The 22,097-nt window shown below is 40.8% G+C and overlaps 1 protein-coding gene across 4 annotated transcripts in view; it reads left to right on the top strand.

The window, feature by feature from the left end:
- The window catches only part of TRIP11 (thyroid hormone receptor interactor 11), a 79,630-nt gene that overhangs the window by 39,239 nt on the left and 18,294 nt on the right, over positions 1-22,097 (top strand). For all 4 annotated transcript variants that reach the window (XM_026651299.1, XM_026651298.1, XM_026651297.1 and 1 more), the window contains 6 exons: positions 2,930-5,962; positions 7,671-7,811; positions 9,588-9,781; positions 17,891-18,054; positions 18,401-18,504; positions 18,814-18,913. In XM_026651299.1, coding sequence (XP_026507084.1) covers positions 2,930-5,962; positions 7,671-7,811; positions 9,588-9,781; positions 17,891-18,054; positions 18,401-18,504; positions 18,814-18,913 — 3,736 coding nt within the window. The remainder of the gene's footprint in view (positions 1-2,929; positions 5,963-7,670; positions 7,812-9,587; positions 9,782-17,890; positions 18,055-18,400; positions 18,505-18,813; positions 18,914-22,097) is intronic.

Genomic DNA, 22,097 nt, shown 5'->3' with positions numbered 1-22,097 from the left:
TTTACCCCCTCAGTCAGGGATCTATGTGCCCCCCATTTCTCCCTCCTCCCCCTGCCAGGGGTTCTGTGTGCCTCCATTTCCTGGTCCCCCTTTTTCTCCTGCCAGAGATTGTGCCTGCCCCTATTCCTTCATGCCCCAATACCATGATCCCTCATTCTCCTTCTCCCTCTGTGTGCACCTCCATTCCCCACTACCACCATTCTTACTCTCCTTTTTTTTTTTTTTTTCCTCTCCCTTTCTTTCCCTTTCAGTGTGTCAGCAGCATTGGGAGAATTGGCAGAACTCAAATGAGGTGGTTTGTTCTGCTGGAATATGTTAATGAATGCGATAAATCAGTTCTTCAATTTATAGACAATTACAAGGGTGGTTGGAGGTGTTAGCTCTGCTAACCAGATGCCAGGGGCTTAATGTGTTCCCCATTTCCCCCTTAAGGTTTTCATATTTTTCACCAAATTGCATAGTGTTCTGCCCATTAATGCTTAGAATATTCCCTTAACTTTTGGAATTGATTGGATGTCATGGTCAAAAGTTATTGCATTACACCCAAACAAAGAAATGCCGTCAAGCTCGACCAATAATACATCTGCACAAAGAGGTTGAATTAAGGTTGAATGGGCAACCTTATTCAAGCATTTTGTAGGCTTTTTACTTTGCAACCTCAGTGTTCTTAATTTTTAAATTAATTTAAATTTAAATTCTAGATATATTTTTAATGTAATTTCTTATGTTTTTAAAAAGCTTGAAGAAAATCTTGTTTTTTCAGTTATATGGAACCATGTTGGCCCCCATGTGGGTCATCTCTAGGATTGGGATGTTTAGATCCATAGCATAGACCTCTGCCATGGATCTTTAGATTCATAACATAGACCTCTCCCACATGAGCTAACAGAGTAACTGGTAGCAATGGAAGGCTGTCACCTTCCATGTGGACCTGCCATTAGATGAGGAGTGAAGACACACTGTCAGGTGGATTTCACAGCTGTTTGCTAAACTGCAAAAAAATAGAGACTATAGAATAATGGTTTCAGTTCTCAGTCCTGTAGGGGAGTGTTTCCCAGTGGTTATAGACCCTTCTGCCCCCGTCTTTCCGCTCCTATTCTTACCTTACCCTCACCCTTATTCTCCATTTGAGTCAGGTAGCTTCTTTCTCCTCTATTTTGCCTGCATGCCAGTAGAGAGAGCATTGAGAGTTGCTCTCAGTTCCTGTCCTTGTCACTACAGCAGCTCCTGGCAGCCAGGAGGAGCAATTGCAGTGAAAGTCTTGTTCAGTCCCTGAAGCCACAGGATAGTGCATGCTCCATCTCACTGTGGGAATGGCTCATGGGCAGTCTAGTCAGCACATAAGAGCTGTGAGAAGTGGAGCATGCTCAGTGCAAATGGAATCTTCAGAGAATTTAGCTGCAAAACTGTAGTGTGTGTCTACTGAGCATGTGCAAACACTTTTCCCCCCCAAAGGATTAGAACTTTGCCAGATTTGGATGAATTTTCTCAGGGACAGCAAAAGCACATCACTAGCGTTAGTGGGAGAGACTCTTCCCCCCCCCCCCCATCCCATTCCCCCATTACAAAATTTCAAGTCCCTGCTCCAAAGTATGGAGGTGCTAGAGATCCTCACTGAAACTATTGTAAAGAGTTTTTTAATGTGGGCAAAAAGGTGTGTTTTTCACTAATCTCATTCTCAAAAATGGCTGAAGCATTTTAATTGAAACTGTCCCCAAAACATCAGCCTTGGGCACCTGGCATGGGAAATTTCAGGCCAAATGGTTTGTTTGGCAAAATTAACTGAAAACAAAGTCTTATAATGGAAAGTGTCGGGCAACTTAACTGTAAGCATCACTGTCTGTGCTGCCTATAATAAATGAGCTGTCTGTCAAATTTTCAATTGTATTTTGTTACTGCTGTGTTAAGAATTTTAAAGTTCCAAATGTTCATTTGACCTAGTTGAAAAAAGTTTCCCTTTGTCTTAACCAAATCTTATATACACCTGGGATTTCTTTGATGTTAAGGCTTCATGGCTTAAGCTATTTTGTAGACCAAAATAGGTTCTCCTTTAAATGTAATATGCTATTTCCTTCCAGTACATCACTTGAACGCCAGTGGTTTGATAGAATTATTACGGTATATCTGAAAATCTTAGGCTGTCCGCTCTTGGGAAGCACTGACTTCTCTTAGGGGTGCTCAAGCAAGTCCATGAAAGAACAGTATGTTTTGTTAATTATTGGGTTTTTTTAACATAAAAATGTACTGAAACAGAGTTGTCTATTGAAAAGTGAATATTCAATAAATTTGTCTTTGCTGTTGTGTGCTAATATCCTTGTGTTTTGACCATGTGTTTAAAATAGTCTCAAAATGTTCCATATTTTCTATAGGCTTTTTAATAAAGACTGGAATGGAAGAAATATTCCTATAATTTCTAACATGATTAACCTCTGTTTGAGTCCCAAATATTCTGATATGGTCTATATTAGGCAGGCATGCTATACCAATTTATCAAGTTTTTTGTGGAAGTCAAATATAAACACTACTTGCAGGTGGTACAGACTGTATGTTAATTCATATTTATGTATTCATGTGAATGAACATTAATCACATTTACTTATTTGTGACTTGATTTAATGCCTCACTAGCTCTAAATAATAGCTCAAAATATTTGGAAGTACACAGCTAAATGGATGTTTACTGTATGCCAATTTAATTATCCTGAGAAATCCTGGAAATTTTTGACTTTTACATTTGACTTATTCTTTTGGAGAGTGATTCTATAGGTTTGATGGAATATATTTTTAATAATTTGAAAATAACTGCTTAGTCAACTCCTTTTAAAAAATCCTTTACATTCTTTTGTTATCCAGATGATTACATGAATGAAAGCTCTGTTTTTACTGGCTCTGTTTTTATCCTGATGAATGCTTGTTTCTGTTTATTTTAGCATATGATTACCCTGAAAGAGCAGCTATCAAAACAGCATACAGAAGCTGATAGTACCATCAACCAGCTGAAACTTGACATAGATTTTGAAAGAAGGAAAGTGTCTGAAGTAGAAGCTGAGAAGATGGAAATGAGTAAGGAACTAGAAACCCAGAAATCAAAAATGAACCACTGTACATTTGCACTTAATGATTTGCATATGAGTAATCAGCAGCTTCAGCATAACATTAAGGATTTACAAGAACAACTAAAGAAATCCCAAGATTGTAACTTGAATAATAAAAAGGAAATTGCAGAATTGAAGCAAAATCTGAAACAAAAAGAGGAGGAACTTTCTGTTTCCCAGAATGAGTTAACAAAGATAATTAATCAAGAACCTAACAGTAACTCTCAAGATCTTTCACTTAAAGAAAGAGAAGCAGAAATTGCAAAACTAAATAAAGACATTTCAGAAAATAAACAACTAAATCGAAATTTGGAGAAATCAGTTTGTGATCTTAAAATGGAAAATGGAAAGCTTCTGGCAGTCTGTGAAGAACTAAAACAGCAGTTGCATGAAGCCTTTGCTGAGAAAAATAAGGTTTCCCTGGAAAAAGATACTATGTTGGAGGTTTTGAAAATGGAAAAAGGACAGTTGGAAACTGAATTAAGCCAGACCGAAAAGCGGCTGTTGGAACAAGCACAAAAATATGAACAAACCATTGAGGACCTGTCAAATGCACGTAACATGAACACCAATGCATTACAGCTTGAACATGAGCGTCTAGTGAAATGTAATCAAGAGAGGGACTTTGAGATAGCAGAACTCAAAAGAAACATTGAGCAGATGGAAGCCGACCATGAAGAAACTAAAGAGATGTTGACAACTAGCTTAGGAGGACAAAAGCAGTTGACAGAACTCATAAAAGAGAAAGAGGTGTTTGTTGAAAAATTTAAAACTAGAGCTCTAGAGTTGCAACAGGAACTTGAGGAATATGTTAAGGATTCCAAAAAGCATGAGATTTTAAGACAACATTTAGAAGAAAAGGACAAAAGTCTTGCAGCCATGAAAGAAGAAAACAATCATCTGAAAGAAGAGATTGAAAGACTAAAGGACCAGCAAAGCAGATCTCCACCTGTGGCTGAGCCTAAAACACTTGATATTATTACTGAACTTGAAGCTGAGATAACACAGTTACATGTAATAAAGAATAATCTTGAAGAAGAAATAAAACTTCACAAAAAAACAATTGAAGATCAGAGTCAAAATACTGTGCAACTTCAACAGTCTTTGCAGGAGCATAAAAGGGAAATAGATGAGTCCAAATTTCAGTATGAGCAAATGAATGTGTCACATGAAAAGCTTTTCTTGGAGAAAGATGAGGAAATTAAAAGTTTGCAGAAAACAATTGAACAAATTAAAACTCAGTTGCACAATGAGAGGCACGTCTTTCAGACAGACTCCTCTGATCTCTTTCAAGAAACCAAAGCCCAGACACTTAATGGAGAAAATGGCAACGAAAAACATGACTTGTCTAAGTCTGAAATTGAAAGACTAGTAAAAGGTATCAAAGAGAGAGAAAAGGAGATTAAGCTTCTGAATGAAAAGAATGTCGTCTTAACTCAACAAATTGATCACTTGTCTAAAGATCAAGTTGGTAAACTCACTCAGATCATCCAAGAGAAAGACTTTGAGTTACAAGCTCTCCATGCAAGTATTTCCTCTTCATCATATAGACAGGATGTTCTGTACCTTCGACAGCAACTGCAAGCCTATGCCATGGAAAGAGAACAGGTGCTGGCCGTTTTGAGTGAAAAAACTAGAGAAAACAGTCAGTTAAAAACAGAGTATCATAAAATCATGGATATGGTAGCAGCTAAGGAAACTGCTCTGATGAAGTTGCAAGAAGAGAACCAAAAATTATCTAATAGGTTTGAAAGTAGCAGCCAAGATATGTTTAGAGAGACTATTCAGAATTTGTCCCGTATCATTCGAGAGAAAGATATTGAAATAGATGCCTTGAGTCAAAAATGCCAAACCTTATTGACTGTCCTACAGACATCCAACATAGGTACTGACAGTGGGTCAGGAGGTGTTAACAGTAATCAGTTTGAGGAGCTTTTACAAGAGCGTGACAAATTAAAGCAACAAGTAAAGAAGATGGAAGAGTGGAAGCAACAAGTAATGACTACAGTCCAGAACATGCAGCATGAGTCAGCTCATCTCCAAGAGGAGCTACACAAGCTTCAGGCACAAATTTCAGTTGACAGTGATAGCAGTTCTAAATTACAGATGGATTATAATGGCTTGATCCAGAGTTATGAGCAGAATGAGAAAAAAATGAAAAGTTTTAGTCAGGAGTTAGCACAAGTTCAGCATCGTATAGGACAGCTTCATAATACCAAGGATCTTCTTCTGGGAAAACTTGATATGGTAACACCGCCTCTACTGATGGCTTCTTCTGTTTCACAAGCATCAGATATTCCAAGCAGTACTCCTCCTGAAATAGTCAGTGATGCGTCGAAACTCCTTCAACAGGAATTGGAGCAGCTTAAAAAAATGTTACAAGAAAAAGATGTGACTATCAGAATTCTTAAGGAAAATAATCAAAGACTGTCTGATTCCATGGCTGCAACATCAGAGTTAGAAAGAAAGGGACAAAAGGACACTGATCCGGAGATGAAGCAGATAAAGGGAAAATGTGATGTTTTCCAGAAGTCACTTAGGGAAAAAGACCTCTTGATTAAGTCTAAAAGTGATCAGTTACTTTCTGTAAGTGAAAATCTTAGTAACAAAGAAAATGAAAATGAGCTTTTAAAACAAGCCGTCACTAATCTTAAAGAAAGAAACCTAATTTTAGAAATGGACATCTGTAAGCTGAAAGAAGAAAATGAACAAATAGTAGCAAGATGCAGGGAGAAAGAAACCGAATTCCGGGCATTACAAGAGACTAACATGCAATTTTCAATGATGCTGAAAGAGAGAGAATTTGAATCCCACTCAATAAAAGAAAAAGCTCTTGCCTTTGAAAAACTATTGAAAGAAAAAGAACAGGTATGTGAGGAATTTTTATTTGTTCTATTTGTTATAAATATTTTAAGGGAGAAAATACAAACTTTAAATGATGCATGTGACTGAATTCTCACAAATATAGTCGGGAGGTATTTGCCTAAAAGCAGCTTCTCATCTACTATATGAAACCTTGCAGAAGTGAATGAATTTCAAAGTTTTGAGTGATCTATTGCAAGATTAGTTCAGGATCTCTTAGAAACCTATATTTGTCTTCAAAGGTTATAAGTATTACTGTTAATGTTTAAATAAACCACTGCAAAGTGACCTGACATAGTTTAATTATGATGATATATTTGGCATCACTTAGAGCATTTTGTATCTACCAAGTGGAATCTAGAGCACCATTTCTCTGAAAAAGAACGTCTTTATAGATTTTAAAAATGTATTTGAATTACATAAAAAGTAACTTAATCTTTATGGCATAGTGTTAATGGCAGTTAGAATTGTGTGTGTGATATCTTCAGACACATGTGAAGTACTCTGCCAGTCCAAGTTTCTTACTCTCTACTATTCTAACTAAATACTATGAAATTGCAGTGATAAGGCACTTCAGTGATTTAAAATATAGTTTGGTTATGTAAAAACTATAAAATGTCATTGTGGGGTTTCATGTTTACTCTTGATCTTGTATCAAATACAGTTACAAATAAAAAGATGTTTTTTTTAATGGCTGGCCCTGCAAACTCAGCCTGGGCTCTTGAGAGTCAAACTTGTTTCTCTCCCATCTCTTGCATAATCCTCAGTAATAAAAGTCCTGCAGACTAAATTAGGCCTCTTGGTGTCACCAGTGCAGCCCAAATGCTTTCAGTGGGGTTTCACAAATATAACTGACTGGAACTTAGTAAACAACTCATTTGATGTTGCACGAGATAGTATAGCGTTCTCTCAGCTATGTTGGCTGTGCAGAGCTAATAAGAGTAGTAACTAAATAAAAAGAAGTTTCTAGTGGTTTTTGTTAAAGTCAACTCATATGATCTTGAATACATGCAGAGAGCAGATCTCTGTAGATGGAAGATGCCATTTTTTACGTAATTATTTTATTTTTATTACTGATAGTTCATAGTGAGCCTAAAAACATTAGTAGCCACTGTTTGTTTGTATATTATTTCATTTCTACTCATCTTGACTTTATACCTTTTGGAATGTATTTATTTTTATATAGCTATCATAAACAACTAACATAAATAATAACATAAACCACATGCCCAAAGAAGATTCAAATCAAGTTACTTAGAAATAGCTATCTTAACAGGAAGTATAGCGTCAGAAATTGTGTTTAGGGGAATTGCAATTTTGAAGTATGCATGTCTGAAATGGAAGGGTGCTAGATATCTATTTTACTGCAGTTAGTGAATACATTATATTTGTGTATGACTTTAGAAACAGTTTTTAATCTATCAGACAATATGCCAATAAAATCATTACAAAATAGACAACTGTTTCTTCAAAGGATCTTCTGTCCAGTAAGCACTCTCTTCTTCTATCCATGTCTGTCTATTTCATCTTTTTTTGGAGTTCAAGTTCTTTGGGACAGAAACTGGGCCTCCTTTTATACAGTGTCTTGCATGTTTGTGCAGAAATGCCTAATAAATAGTTACAATAGACTCGTTTAGTGTTTTAAGCATATATTCCTCAAAGTTTTTTTTATACATTTTCAACCTTTCTTTAATTGTATGTCCTCCTTCCAAAGGGCAAGATGGGGGAGTTGAATCATCTGTTAAATGAAGTTAAGTCAATGCAAGAAAAGGCTGTTTCTTTTCAGCAAGAAAGAGACCAAGTCATGTTAGCACTCAAACAGAAACAAATGGACAGCAGTGCCCTACAGAATGAGGTATGACATTAAACAAGACTAAAGCACAAAAAGGGTGAGTGAATAAGAAAAATCAGAGAATTTACCTTGCCTTAAGAATTATCTTAGATAAGTACCAAAAAAGGCATCTAAAATGTATATCTATGCAATATAATTAGGGCTGTCCATTAGTTGCAGTTAACTCAAATGATTAACACAAAACAAATTAATTAGATTAAAAAAATAGTCGTGATTAATAGCAGTTTTAATCATACTGTTAAACAATAATAGAATACCAATTTAAATTTATTATAAATATTTTGGAAGTATTTCAGCATTTTCAAATATATTGATTTCAATTACAACACAGAATACAAAGTGTACAGTGCTCACTTTATATTATTTTTATTACAAATATTTGCACTGTAAAAAAACCCCAAAAGATAGTATTTTTCAGTTTACCTCAATCAAATACTGTAGGACATTCTCTTTATCATGAAAGTGCAATATACAAATGTAGAATTTTTTTTTACATAACTGCACTCAAAAACAAAACAATGTAAAACTTTAGAGCCTATAAATCCACTCAGTCCTACTTCTTGTTCAGCTAATTGCTAAGACAGACAAGTTTGTTTACATTTACGGGAGATAATTCTGCCCGCTTCTTATTTACAGTGTCACCTGAAAATGAGAACGCATTCGCATGGCACTGTTTTAGCCGACTTGCAAGGTATTTATGCGCCAGATATGCTAAACATTCGTGTGCCCCTTTGTGCTTCAACCACCATCCGAGAGGCCATGCTGATGGCGCTTATTAAAAAAATAATGCGTTAGTTAAATTTATGACTGAACTCCTTGGGGGAGAATTTTATGTCTCCTGCTCCGTGGTATCGCATTCTGCCATATATTTCACGTTCTGGCAGTTTTGGATGACAACCCAGCATAGGTTGTTCGATTTAAGAACACTTTCACTGCAAATTTGACAAAACGCAAAGAAGGTACCAATATGAGATTTCTAAAGATAGCTACAGCACTCGACCCAAGGTTTAAGAATCTGAAGTGCCTTCCAAATCTGAAAGGGACGAGGTGGGGAACATACTGTCAGAAGTCTTAAAAGAGTAACGCTCCAATGCGGAAACTACAGTACCTGAATCACCAAAAATGAAAATCAACCTTCTGTTGGTGGCATCTGACTCTGATGATGAAAATGAAAGTGCATTGGTCTGCACTGCTTTGGCTCATTATGAAGCAGAACCTGCCTATTCTCACTTTCAGATGACATTATAAATAAGAAGCAGGCAGCACTATTTAAATGTAAACAAACTTGTTTGTCGTAGCTATTGGCTAAGGGGACTTGTGGGCTCTAAAGTTTTACATTGTTTTGTTTTTGAGTGCAGTTATGTTTAAAAAAAAAAATTCTACATTTGTACATTGCTCTTTCACAATAGAGATTGCACTACAGGTGAATTGAATTCTATTTCTTTTGTTTTTTACAGTGCAAATATTTGTAATAAAAAATAATATAAAGTGAGCACTGTACACTTTGTATTCTATATTGTAATTCAAATCAATATATTTGAAAATATAGAAAAATATCCAAACATATTTATAAAAAATTTAAATTGTTATTCTCTTGTTTAACAGTGTGATCAAAACTGCGATTAATCATGACTATTTTTTTAATCTCACCATTAATTACGATTATTTTTTTTAATAATTTGACAGCCCTAAATATAAATCAAAGGAAATAATTTGATCTGCTTATAGCATCATGCACAAAGAAGTATGTGTCATCAAACGTACAATATATTTACCCAGGTGCAGCATTTACGTGATAAGGAGCAGCGTCTAAACCAGGAACTGGAGAGGTTGCGCAATCACCTCTTAGAAATGGAGGACTCCTATACACAGGAAGCTTTAGCTGCAGAGGACCGAGAGACCAAGCTAAGAAAGAAGGTCATGGTTTTGGAGGAAAAACTAGTATCCTCTTCTACTGCAGTGGAAAATGCCAGGTAATATTTGCCTCCATCCAGCATTAGCATTTCTTTGAATAGTTGCAGTATTCTAGAGTGATGGTGATGTGATTTTATTAGCTTTAAAGAGCGTAGATGTGTAAGCACTGAGTAAAATGAAGGCATGGAATATCGATATTCTTCTTTGAGTGCTTGTTCATGTCCGTTCCAATCAGGTGTGTGCGCGCCGCGTGCACAACAGCCAGAAGATTTTTCCCCTACTAGCATCCGTAGGGTTGGTCTGGGCGCCTCCTGGAGTCGTGCCCTCATGGCGCCCAATATAGGGCCCTGCTGACCCGCCACCCCCTGATTTCCTTCTTACCACCAGCGATGGCTAGCTGGAACTTCCCTCGCTCTTGCTTCTGTAAGCGCCTTTAACAGTGTCCCATTGTATTTTGTATATAGTTAATAGTTTTTTGTCTTAAGTTAATAGCCAACTAATGCTATTCCCACATTTCTCCTCCGCCGCCGGGGCATGCCTTGGTCGCTGGGGTTCAAACCATGTGGTGAAGTCTGCGGAAGATTGATGCGAAAAAGTGACCCACACACTTCTTGTTTGAAGTGCCTTGGCGAGAGTCACCAAAAGGACAAGTGCCTCATTTGTAAAGGGTTTGGGCTGAGGACCCTTAAGGATCGCGAGCAGAGACTCAGACTTATCCTCATGGAGGCAGCCCTCCACCTGGAATCCAACCCTGGGTTGGTGGAGCCCATGCCAAGCGCCGCCACCATGTGCAGCGCAACAGCGCCGATGGTGCATGAGTTGGCTCCTAGAAAGGAGACTATCAGGGTTGGAAGGGACCTCAGGAGGTCATCTAGTCCAACCCCCTGCTCAAAGCAGGACCAATTCCCAACTAAATCATCCCAGCCAGGGCTTTGTCAAGCCTGACCTTAAAAACCTCTAAGGAAGGAGATTCCACCACCTCCCTAGGTAACCCATTCCAGTGCTTCATCACCCTCCTAGTGAAAAAGTTTTTCCTAATATCCAACCTAAACCTTCCCCACTGCAACTTGAGACCATTACTCCTTGTTTTGTCATCTGCTACCACTGAGAACAGTCTAGATCCATCCTCTTTGGCACCCCCTTTCAGGTAGTTGAAAGCAGCTATCAAATCCCCCCTCATTCTTCTCTTCTGCAGACTAAACAATCCCAGTTCCCTCAGCCTCTCCTCATAAGTCATGTGCTCCAGCCTACTAATCATTTTTGTTGCCCTCCGCTGGACTCTTTCCAACTTTCCACATCCTTCTTGTAGTGTGGGGCCCAAAACTAGACACAGTACTCCAGATGAGGCCTCACCAATGTCGAATAGAGGGGAACAATCACATCCCTCGATCTGCTGCAATGCTCCTACTTATACAGCCCAAAATGCCGTTAGCCTTCTTGGCAACAAGGGCACACTGTTGGCTCATATCCAGCTTCTCATCCACGGTAACCTCTAGGTTCTTTTCTGCAGAACTGCTGCCTAGCCATTCGGTCCCTAGTCTGTAGCGGTGCATGGGATTCTTCCGTCCTAAGTGCAGGACTCTGCACTTGTCCTTGTTGAACCTCATCAGGTTTCTTTTGGCCCAATCCTCTAATTTGTCTAGGTCCCTCTGTATCCTATCCCTACCCTCCAGCATATCTACCACTCTTCCCAGTTTAGTGTCATCTGCAAACTTGCTGAGAGGGCAGTCCACACCATCCTCCAGATCATTAATTAAGATATTGAACAAAACCGGCCCCAGGACCGACCCTTGGGGCACTCCGCTTGATACCGGCTGCCATCTAGACATGGAACCATTGATCACTACCCGTTGAGCCCGACGATCTAGCCAGCTTTCTATCCACCTTATAGTCCATTCATCCAGCCCATACTTCTTTAACTTGCCAGCAAGAATACTGTGGGAGACCGTATCAAAAGCTTTGCTAAAGTCAAGGAATAACACATCCACTGCTTTCCCCTCATCCACAGACCCACAGTGGTACCCACAGATTCCTGGCACCAACACGTCGCCGAACATAAGACTTCTGGTAGGCACCGATCTGTGTCCCCGGTGTCCCAGAAGAAAAAGGCAGGAGAGTGGTCGCTGTCCCCCTCCTAAGCCTAAGGAGACACCAGCAGGGAGACCTCAGTCCACCCAGCCTACTTCGGGCCTGTCAGCTCCCAGGGGCTGATCGACTCCTGCCCTGCAAGGGGTCCAGTTGAGTCCGGCCCACTCCCATTCTCTGGACCGTCATAGCTGGGACATTCAACTCTCCTCCACTCCAGAGACTTTTGAGGTGATGCAGGACCTTATTCACCTGATGGGTCTGCCTCCTCCAAGGAGGGACGAGGCACCGGCGATAGCCAGTCCGCCTGTTCCATCTAGGGGAAAGTCAGCAATGATGTCATGCCACTCCCCATCTCCGGCATGCCACTTCCTGGTGCCAGCCGCCCAAGGGGGTGAACCGCATCCGTCCCCAGAGGGTCGGCACCGCTCTTCAGCATCCACCACCACCAAATGTCTCTTCACATTTGAGTTCTTTCAGAACTCTTGGGTGAATGCCATCTGGTCCCGGTGACTTGTTAATGTTAAGTTTATCAATTAATTCCAAAACCTCCTCTAGTGACACTTCAATCTGTGACAGTTCCTCAGATTTGTCACCTACAAAAGCCGGCTCAGGTTTGGGAATCTCCCTAACATCCTCAGCCGTGAAGACTGAAGCAAAGAATCCATTTAGTTTCTCCGCAATGACTTTATTGTCTTTAAGCACTCCTTTTGTATCTTGATCATGAAGGGGCCCCACTGGTTGTTTAGCAGGCTTCTTGCTTCTGATATACTTAAAAAACATTTTGTTATTACCTTTGGAGTTTTTGGCTAGCCATTCTTCAAACTCCTCTTTGGCTTTTCTTATTACATTCTTGCACTTAATCTGGCAGCGTTTATGCTCCTTTCTATTTGCCTCACTAGGATTTGACTTCCACTTTTTAAAGGAAGTCTTTTTATCTCTCACTGCTTCTTTTACATGGTTGTTAAGCCACGGTGGCTCTTTTTTAGTTCTTTTACTGTGTTTCTTAATTTGGGGTATACATTAAAGTTGGGCCTCTATTATGGTGTCTTTAAAAAGCACCCACGCAGCTTGCAGGGATTTCACTTTAGTCACTGTACTTTTTAACTTCTGTTTAACTAACCCCCTCATTTTTGCATAGTTCCCCCTTTTGAAATTAAATGCCACAGTGTTGGGCTGTTGAGATGTTCTTCCCATCACAGGGATGTTGAATGCTATTGTATTATGGTTACTATTTCCAAGCGGTCCTGTTATAGTTACCTCTTGGACCAGCTCCTGCACTCCACTCAGGACTAAATCTACAGTTGCCTCTCCCCTTGTGGGTTCCCGTACCAGTTGCTCCATGAAGCAGTCATTTAAAGTATCGAGAAATTTTATCTCTGCATTTTGTCCTGAAGTGAAATGTTCCCAGTCAATATGGGGATAATTGAAATCCCCCACTATTATTGGGTTCTTAATTTTGATAGCCTCTCTAATTTCCCTTAGCATTTCATCATCACTATCACCGTCCTGGTCAGGTGGTCTATAATAGATCCCTAATGTTATATTCTTATTAGAGCATGAAATTTCTATCCATAGAGATTCTATGGAACATGTGGATTCACTTAAGATTTTTACTTCATTTGATTCTACATTTTCTTTCACATATATTGCCACTCCACCCCCCCCCCCCCGCACGACCTGTTCTGTCCTTCCGATATATTTTGTACCCCGGAATAATTGTGTCCCATTGATTGCTCTCAGTCCACCAGGTTTCTGTGATGCCTATTATATCAATATCCTCCTTTATCACGAGGCACTCTAGTTCACCCATCTTATTATTTAGACTTCTAGCATTTGTGTACAAGCACTTTAAAAACTTGTCACTGTTTATTTGTCTGCCCTTTTCTGATGTGTCCAATTCTTTATGTGAATGTTTATCATCTGATCTGGCCCTTACATTATCCTCCTCCATCCTCTGCTCCTGACTATAAACTGGAGATTCTCTATCATTAGACTCTCCCCTAAGAGAAGTCTCTGTCCGATCCACATGCTCCTCTGCAGCAGTTGGCTTTCCCCCATCTCCTAGTTTAAAAACTGCTCTACAACCTTTTTAATGTTTAGTGCCAGCAGTCTGGTTCCACTTTGGTTTAGGTGGAGCCCATCTCTCCTGTATAGGCTCTCCCCATCCCAAAAGTTTCCCCAGTTCCTAATGAATGTAAATCCCTCCTCTCTACACCATCGTCTCATCCACGCATTGAGACTCTGAAGCTCTGCCTGCCTACCTGGCCCTGCGCGTGGAACTGGGAACATTTCTGAGAATGCCACCATAGAGGTCCTGGATTTCAGTCTCTTCCGTAGCAACCTAAATTTGGCCTCCAGGACATCTCTCCTACCCTTCCCTATGTCATTGGTACCTACATGTACCACGACCACCGGCTCCTCCCCAGCACTACACATAAGTCTGTCTAGATGCCTCGAGAGATCCGCAACCTTCGCACCAGGCAGGCAAGTCACCATGCGGTTCTCCCGGCCATCACAAACCCAGCTATCTACTTTTCTAATGATCGAATCTCCCATTACTAACACCTGCCTTTTCCTAGCAACTGCAGTTCCCTCCCCCGATGCAACAGGAAGTGTCAGCAGTTTTCTACCCTAAGCCGCACTTGAGCGGCAGGGAGCAAAGGCTTCACTCACTGGATGTCTGCAGAGCACTAGCCTTCTACATTCAGAGAACGAAAGTCCGTCCAGGTATTCATTGCAGTGGCAGACAGAATGAAAGGTCTTCCTGTCTCTTCTCAATGGATTTCGTCGTGGATCGTGTCCTGCATCTCTGAGTGCTACAGCCTGGCAGGGGTGCCTGCTCCTTCGATCACTGAGCACTCCACCAGGGCTCAGGCCTCTTCAACGGCATTCCTGGCGCAGGTTCCCACCCAGGAAATCTGCAGAGCAGTGACGTGGACCTCCATACACACTTTCACCACGCATGACACAATCACCCAGCATGCCAAGAGACGATGCGGCCTTTGGAAGAGCAGTGCTCCAATCAGTGGACGACTCCGACCCCACCTCTTGAACTTGGGCTTGTGAGTCACCTGATTGGAATTGACATGAAAAGCACTCGAAGAAGAGAGAACGGTTACTCACCTTCTTGTAACTGTTGTTCTTCAAGATGTGGTGTTCTTGTTCATGTCCATTGCATTACTCACCCTCCTACCCCTCTGTCGGAGTAGCCGGCAAGAAGGAACTGAGGGGATGGCGGATCGGCAGGACCCTATATTGGGCGCCATGAAGACAACAGGACTCCAGGGTGCTCCCAGGCCGATCCTACAGATGCTGCTATGGGGAAAATCTTCCAGCTGTCGTGCATGCAGCGCGCACACACCTGATTGGAATAGACATGAACAACACATCTCGAAGAACAACAGTTACAAGAAGGTGAGTAACCATTCTTTCTAAATTAAAATGATTCTCAAATTACTTAGTGCACCTTTGTAGTGAACCAAACGGGTGTGTCTTTTTATGTGTAGTAGTTGTAGAACAAGGTTTAAAGGTGACCTGGAATTGTTATGGCTTAAAATAAAAACAAAACAAAAAACCCCGCCATCAGTTTACAAGGTATGGAATGCACTGAATAGTGAGAGTAAAAGGCACTCAAGACTTAAATTAATTTTAAAGGTACTTTCTTTTCTAGATCCTGATGTGCAGATTTGCCTGTTTCTGCTCTGTATGTGGGTTTCAAATCCATTAAATAGCTGTACATTATATCCCATAATGTATAAATATTTTTTTAAGCTATAGAAACACTTATATCTGTAGGTTGGTTTTCCATAGGTATCTCTGGCAGGTGTGGCATCAGCAGGATGCATGAGAATCATCACGGGGAGCTGATGTGGTTAGGTCCTATGATGGTGTCTCTTGAATAGATATGTGGACAGAGTTGGCACCAGGGTTTGTAGCAGGGTTTGGTTCCTGGGTTGGTGTTTTTGTTGTGTGGTGTGTAGTTGCTGGTGAGTATTTCTTTCAGGTTGGGGGGCTGTCTGTAGACGAGGACTAGCCTGTCCCCAAGGTCTGTGAGAGTGAGGGATCGTCCTTCAGGATAGGTTGTAGATCCTTGATGATGCACTGGAGAGGTTTTAGTTGGGGGCTGTAGGTGATGGCTAGTGGCGTTCTGTTACTTTCTTTGTTGGGCCTGTCTTGTAGTAGGTGACATCTCGGTACTCTTCTGGCTCTCAATTTGTTTCTTCACTTCACCAGATGAGTATTTCAGTTTTAAGAACACTTGATAGAGATTCTGTAGGTGTTTGTCTGAGGGATCAGAGCAAATGCGGTTGTATCTTAGAGCTTGGCTGTAGACAATGGATCATGTGATGTGGTCTGGATGAAAGCTGGAGGCATGTAGATAAGTATAGCGGTCAGTAGGTTTCCGGTATAGAGTGGTGTTTGTGACCATCGCTTATTAGCACTGTAGTGTCTAGGAAGTGGACCTCTTGAGTGGACTGGTCCAGGCTGAGGTTGATGGTAGGGTGGAAATAGTTGAAATCTTGGTGGAATTCCTCAAGGGCCTCCTTCCCATGGGTTCAGATGATGAAGATGTCATCAGTGTAGTGCAAGTAGAGTAGGGGCGTAAGGGGACAAGAGCTGAGGAAGCATTGTTCTAAGTCAGCCATAAAAATGTTGGCATACTGAGGGGCCATGCGGGTACCCATAGCAGTCCCGCTGACTTGAAGGTATAAATTGTCCCCAAATCTGAAATAGTTGTGGGTGAGGACAAAGTCACAAAGTTCAGCCACCAGGTTTGCCGTGATAGTATCAGGGATACTATTCCTGATGGCTTGTAGTCCATCTTTGTGTGGAATGTTGGTGTAGAGGGCTTCTACATCCATAGTGGCAAGGATGGTGTTTTCTGGAAGATCACCAAAGGATTGTAGTTTCCTTGGGAAGTCAGTGGTGTCTCGAAGATAGCTGGGAGTGCTGATAGCCTAGGGCCTAAGGAGAGAGTCTACATAGCCAGATAATCCTGCTGTCAGGGTGCCAATGCCTGAGATGATGGGGTGTCCAGTATTCCCAGGTTTATGGATTTTGGGTAGCAGCTAGAATACCCCTGGTTGGGGCTCTAGGGGTGTGTCAGTGTAGATTTGTTCCTGTGCTTCTTTAGGGAGTTTCTTGAGCCACACCATCTAGGACTCGTTCACCTGCACATCTACCAATGTGATATATGCCATCATGTGCCAGCAATGCTCCTCTGCCATGTACATTGGCCAAATCGGACAGTCTCTACGCAAAAGAATAAATGGACATCAGGAATCATAACAATCAAAAATCAGTAGGAGAACACTTCAGTCTCTCTTGTCACTCAATAACAGACCTAAAAGTGGCAATTCTTCAACAGAAAACCTTCAAAAACAGACTCCAACGTGAAGCTGCAGAACTGGAATTAATTTGCAAAATGGATACCATCAGATTAGGCCTGAATAAAGACTGGGAGTAGTTGGGTCATTACAAAACCTAAACTTAATTTCCCCAATACTAATTTCTCCCTACTGTTACTCACACCTTCTTGTCAACTGTCTGTAATGGGCCACTCTCTTACCACTTCAAAAGTTATTTTTCTGCTGTTAATTGATTTTATCTCGTTAGACTGACCTCACACTTGGTAAAGCAACCCCCATCCTTCCATGTACTTATACCTGCTCCTGTATTTTTTTCACTTCATGCTTCTGATGAAATGGGCTCTAGCCCACAAAAGCTTATGCCCAAAGAAATTTATTAGTCTCTAAGGTGCCACAAGGACTCCTCGTTGTTTTTATTTTGTTAGAGTTATGAACAACCTGGTGTTCCCGAGGTGTTTGTAACTCTGAGGTTCTAGTGTATTCAACAAGCAGTTTACACACTATACTACACTACATTCCCGTTTAGCCGAATGACCTGGGGGACATTCCCAACTTTTGGATAAATGGAAGTGCTATTAATTAACATGGGGAATGCACTCTGGATTCAGATAACTATCGGCTTATCAGATAGAGGGAATTCAGAGAACTGGAATTATATGGGTGTGTATGTATGTATGTATGTATATAAAAAAATATTTTCTTTTGATGAAGCCATCAAGCTAGTCTGCAGGTGGAATCCTTGCAAGAGCAGCTGAACCTAGTGTCCAGGCAGAGAGATGAAACTTTGCTACAGCTTACCATGTCACAGGATCAGGTGAAACAGTATGCACTGTCACTGGCCAACCTGCAGATGGTACTAGAGCAATTCCAGCAGGGTAAGTTGCATCAAAAATCTTAAAGAAAAGATTGCAATGAAAATTTTCAGTCAGTATAATAGTTGTGATTTGGTGCATTGTTTTTAATTTTGGCAATCACCAATTGCATTCAAGTAGATTTTAATTTCAAAATCTCAATTTTACCTTTAATACACTTAGGGTGAAATTCTGGCCACCTTGAAGTCAATGGTGAAAATTCCATTGACTTCAGTGGGTCCAGAATTTCACTGTTAGCGGTGCTGTATTGGGATTTCCATACCTAAGGTTGTACTGCTATACATCACAAAACCTAGAGGATTAGAAAGTGTGAACTAATTGTGTGATTTTTTTTTTTCCCCCCTTTTAGAGGAGAAAGCCATGTATTCAGCAGAACTAGAAAAACACCAAAAACAGACTGCAGAATGGAAAAAAAAAGCTGAAAAGCTAGAAGGGAGGGTTGAGTCTTTACAGGTGGGCTGAGAAGATTTTTAAATTACTGTATTAAATAATCCCGATTGTTGGGTTTTAAATACGTTATTACACAAGAATATATTAGATAACACTGTTTATAAGTCATTAGTAAAATTTTTGACTGGTGGAAGGGAGGAGAAAAGGAGGGCAAGCTAGCCAATAAGATGAAATTGTGCTGATTATCCATTTTCCTCGGATGTTTACAGTCCAAGTATTTAAAATAACAGTGATTAAATTCTTTGAGTCTGAAATACTTTATTTTTGTCATCACAATAGATTATTGTGATAGTGACTTTCCTCTCCTTACAGGAAAGTTTAGAGGAAGCAAATGCTGCCTTGGATGCAGCATCAAGGCTGACTGAGCAGTTGGATCTCAAAGAGGAGCAAATTGAGGACCTTAGGAAACAAGGTAAACAAGTTGGTTTTTTTTCTAAAAGTGTTCAAGAAATTGAGGAGATGATGTGGTACTCTGGAAAAGTTAGCAAAGGTGTGAACTAGTAACTTCTTTGAGTGTTGGTCTCTATGTGTATTTCACTCTGGGATACAAACATTCTCCATGCATCTGGGACTGGAAGAATCTTGTCCATTGGTCCATACCTGCTCCCTTGCTCTCCTTGTGATTCAAATCACAGGCATAAGGGGCAGTGCAGACCAACCATCTTTCCATTTCCTCCTTACTGCCATATGATCTGTGATGGACCCTCCAGTGTCAAGAGCTGATCCTTCTCTTCATTCTGTAAATATTCAAAATAACATAAAGTTTTGTGGGGTTTTATAGACTTTCTGCTGGCTAGTATTAGTTTTATTAGTATAGTTAGCTGTTAGTTAGAATCCCATCCCAACCCCTCCAGTACGCTCCTAAATCCCATACTGGGAAGGCTGGATTATGCCCAGGATACCAGGCTTCAAAAACTGTGTTTCCTGTCCTTGCTCCTTTTCAGTCAGTGACAACCAGCTAACGATGCCTTTATTGCCTCAAGGAAACATATCTCCACTAAGTTCAGTATCTGCCACTCAGATAGTCCCAGACTAGGGGGACTCCTCGTACATCAGCCTTTTTAATGAAAAGATGGATGATTCCTTGCACTTGTTAAAAGAACCCCAAGGCAGCCCTCAGCTCCCAGTATGCACACCAATCCGGTAAAGATGATTTCATAAGCAGCCATGCAAACATATGCGCTTTCCACACCCTTTTATTATTAGTGTTTGTATGAGCTACCTTGCAAACAGCAAAAGGTGCAATGATCTATATTCGCTGCTCCTTCTACATCAGCTGCATCTACTCAATCTCGCCCCCTGCTCAAAAAATATTTTTGACAGGACACTCAGGAGCTGTGAACTGATGTTGATGCCATATCCACCCGATTCTAAGGTTCACTTTGGTGGTCACCTAGCCCAGTTTTCCCACAATTGGAAAATAACAAACAGATGGGTGCTGGATATTATTAAATTTATCTCTCCATCCCATTCAAAACCCTGTTTCCTATCCCTCTTCAGGGATCACTATCACAAGGGGAATCTCCTGCGGGAGATAGTCTTTCTCCTATGACAGGAAACAATCGAGAGGATGCCACCTCAGCATCAGAGAAAAGGATTCTATTTGAAATATTTTGTGGTCCCCAAGAAGAAGAATCTGGCAAATGGCATCACTTCATAGAATCATAGAATATCAGGGCTGGAAGGGACCTCAGGAGGTCATCTAGTCCAACCCCCTGCTCAAAGCAGGACCAATCCCCAACTAAATCATCCCAGCCAGGGCTTTGTCAAACCTGACCTTAAAAACCTCTAAGGAAGGAGATTCCACCACCTCCTTAGGTAACCCATTCCAGTGCTTCACCACCCTCCTGAGGTCCCTTCCAACCCTGATATTCTATGATTCTATGAAGTGATGTCGTTTGCCAGATTCCATTTCCGTTGCCTACAATCTTGACTCTGAACAGTATATATACCCTCAAGGTGAAGGCTTCGCTGACATGGTGGAAAGACCCTCCATGTGTATGCATAAAGAAACACAAAACGATAATTACAGATACTCCCTTTCATATAAATGATCACAGAGCACAAGGCACTTGAACACCTTGGGAAACTAGAATGCACATAAATCTCCTGGAACTAAGAGCAGTCTGAAGCTTGCATGGCATTCTTACCACTCATATAATCCTGATATAGCCTGATAATGTCAGACAAAATTATGACAATGTTCTACATAAACAAGCAGAGGGGGCAAAATCCACCCACCATACATAGTAGCGGTCAACTTATGGAACTGGTTATTGGGAACCACATTATGCTGTCATTGCATCTACTTGGTGCCCACAATTCACTGGCAGACAGCCTCACCAGACATTTTGCCACTGATCATGAATGGGGACTACATGACTCAATGGTGAACAACATCTTCACTTAGAGGGGATCCCCTTCTTGAGATGTTTGCATCCCAGGTGAGAAGGAAGAGTGACACATTGTGTTCCAAGAGACTTCAGGGACGCAGCTCTGAAGGAAATGCTCTCCTGTTGTCCTGGACAGGCCACCTGAGGTATGCCTTTCCTCCCATTCTGCTATTACCTCAGGTTCTGTGACAGAGCGCTAGTCATTCTCATTGCTCTCAAATGGCCCAGGCAATTGAAAGCTATTCATTCTTTAACTCACCTGGTGACATCAAAGGTCTGATTAGAACCCTCCCACCAGTGATGAAACCAATCCCACAATGGGAACTCGTCTTCGTATTCTCAACATTGACTAGGCCAGGGGTAATCAATTATTTTTAGTCAAGGTCCAAATTTATTGGTCAAGGTTATAGTCAAGGTCCAGATTCCTGAGAAAATAATACAAAAAGAATAACAATAATGATAAGTAAATAAAAAGATTTTGTGTTCCATTCAAAAGTATCTAGCGGTCTGGATTTGGCCCATGGTCTACTTATTGACTACCCCTGGACTAGGCCATTTGAGCTGTTAGCCATGTCCCACTTGTCCATAAAAGTTGCCTTCCTGGTTGCCTATCACCTCTTCCAGAAGAGTAGGTGAACTCAGGGCCCTGATGGCTGATCCACCATATGCAGTAGTTCACAAAGACAGTCTCGTTATGGCTGCACATAAAATTCACCCCTAAAGTAGTTTCAGACTTCTGCATAAATCAGGTGATACACTTACCTGTGGGTTTTTTCTGAAGCCTCATATCACCAATGAAGAGAGCAGACTTCATTCCCTCGATGTGAGACGTGCATTAGCATTTTACCTGCAAAGAATAAAAATGATCAGAATGCCATCTAGATTATTTGTTTCTATAGCAGAATGAACGAGAGGGCAAGCTTTATTCTCTCAAAGAATCCCTAAGTGCATCTTGAGTTGTATCTCCCTTCCTACAAAAGCAGCCTCAGTAGTAATTTCATGAGGTGTCCTTACTTACATTTGCAAAGCAGCAATGTGGAGCTCTAGCCATACTTTCATGATGTACCACACCCTCTTCAAGCCTCCACAGGTGATTAATCCTTTGGGGTGGCAATCCTACAATCCTAAACTGCTTGCAGCTTTGCACCCTCTTCCTACCTCGGTATTGCTTTTGAATCATACACAGCGGAATACAAACAGGGA

Source organism: Terrapene carolina, unplaced genomic scaffold, assembly GCF_002925995.2.
Source record: "Terrapene carolina triunguis isolate 2854851 unplaced genomic scaffold, T_m_triunguis-2.0 Scaffold96, whole genome shotgun sequence".
Classification (NCBI taxonomy): domain Eukaryota; kingdom Metazoa; phylum Chordata; order Testudines; family Emydidae; genus Terrapene; species Terrapene triunguis.
The sequence above is the reverse complement of the archived record's forward strand: the minus strand, read 5'-3'. Positions and strand labels throughout refer to the sequence as shown.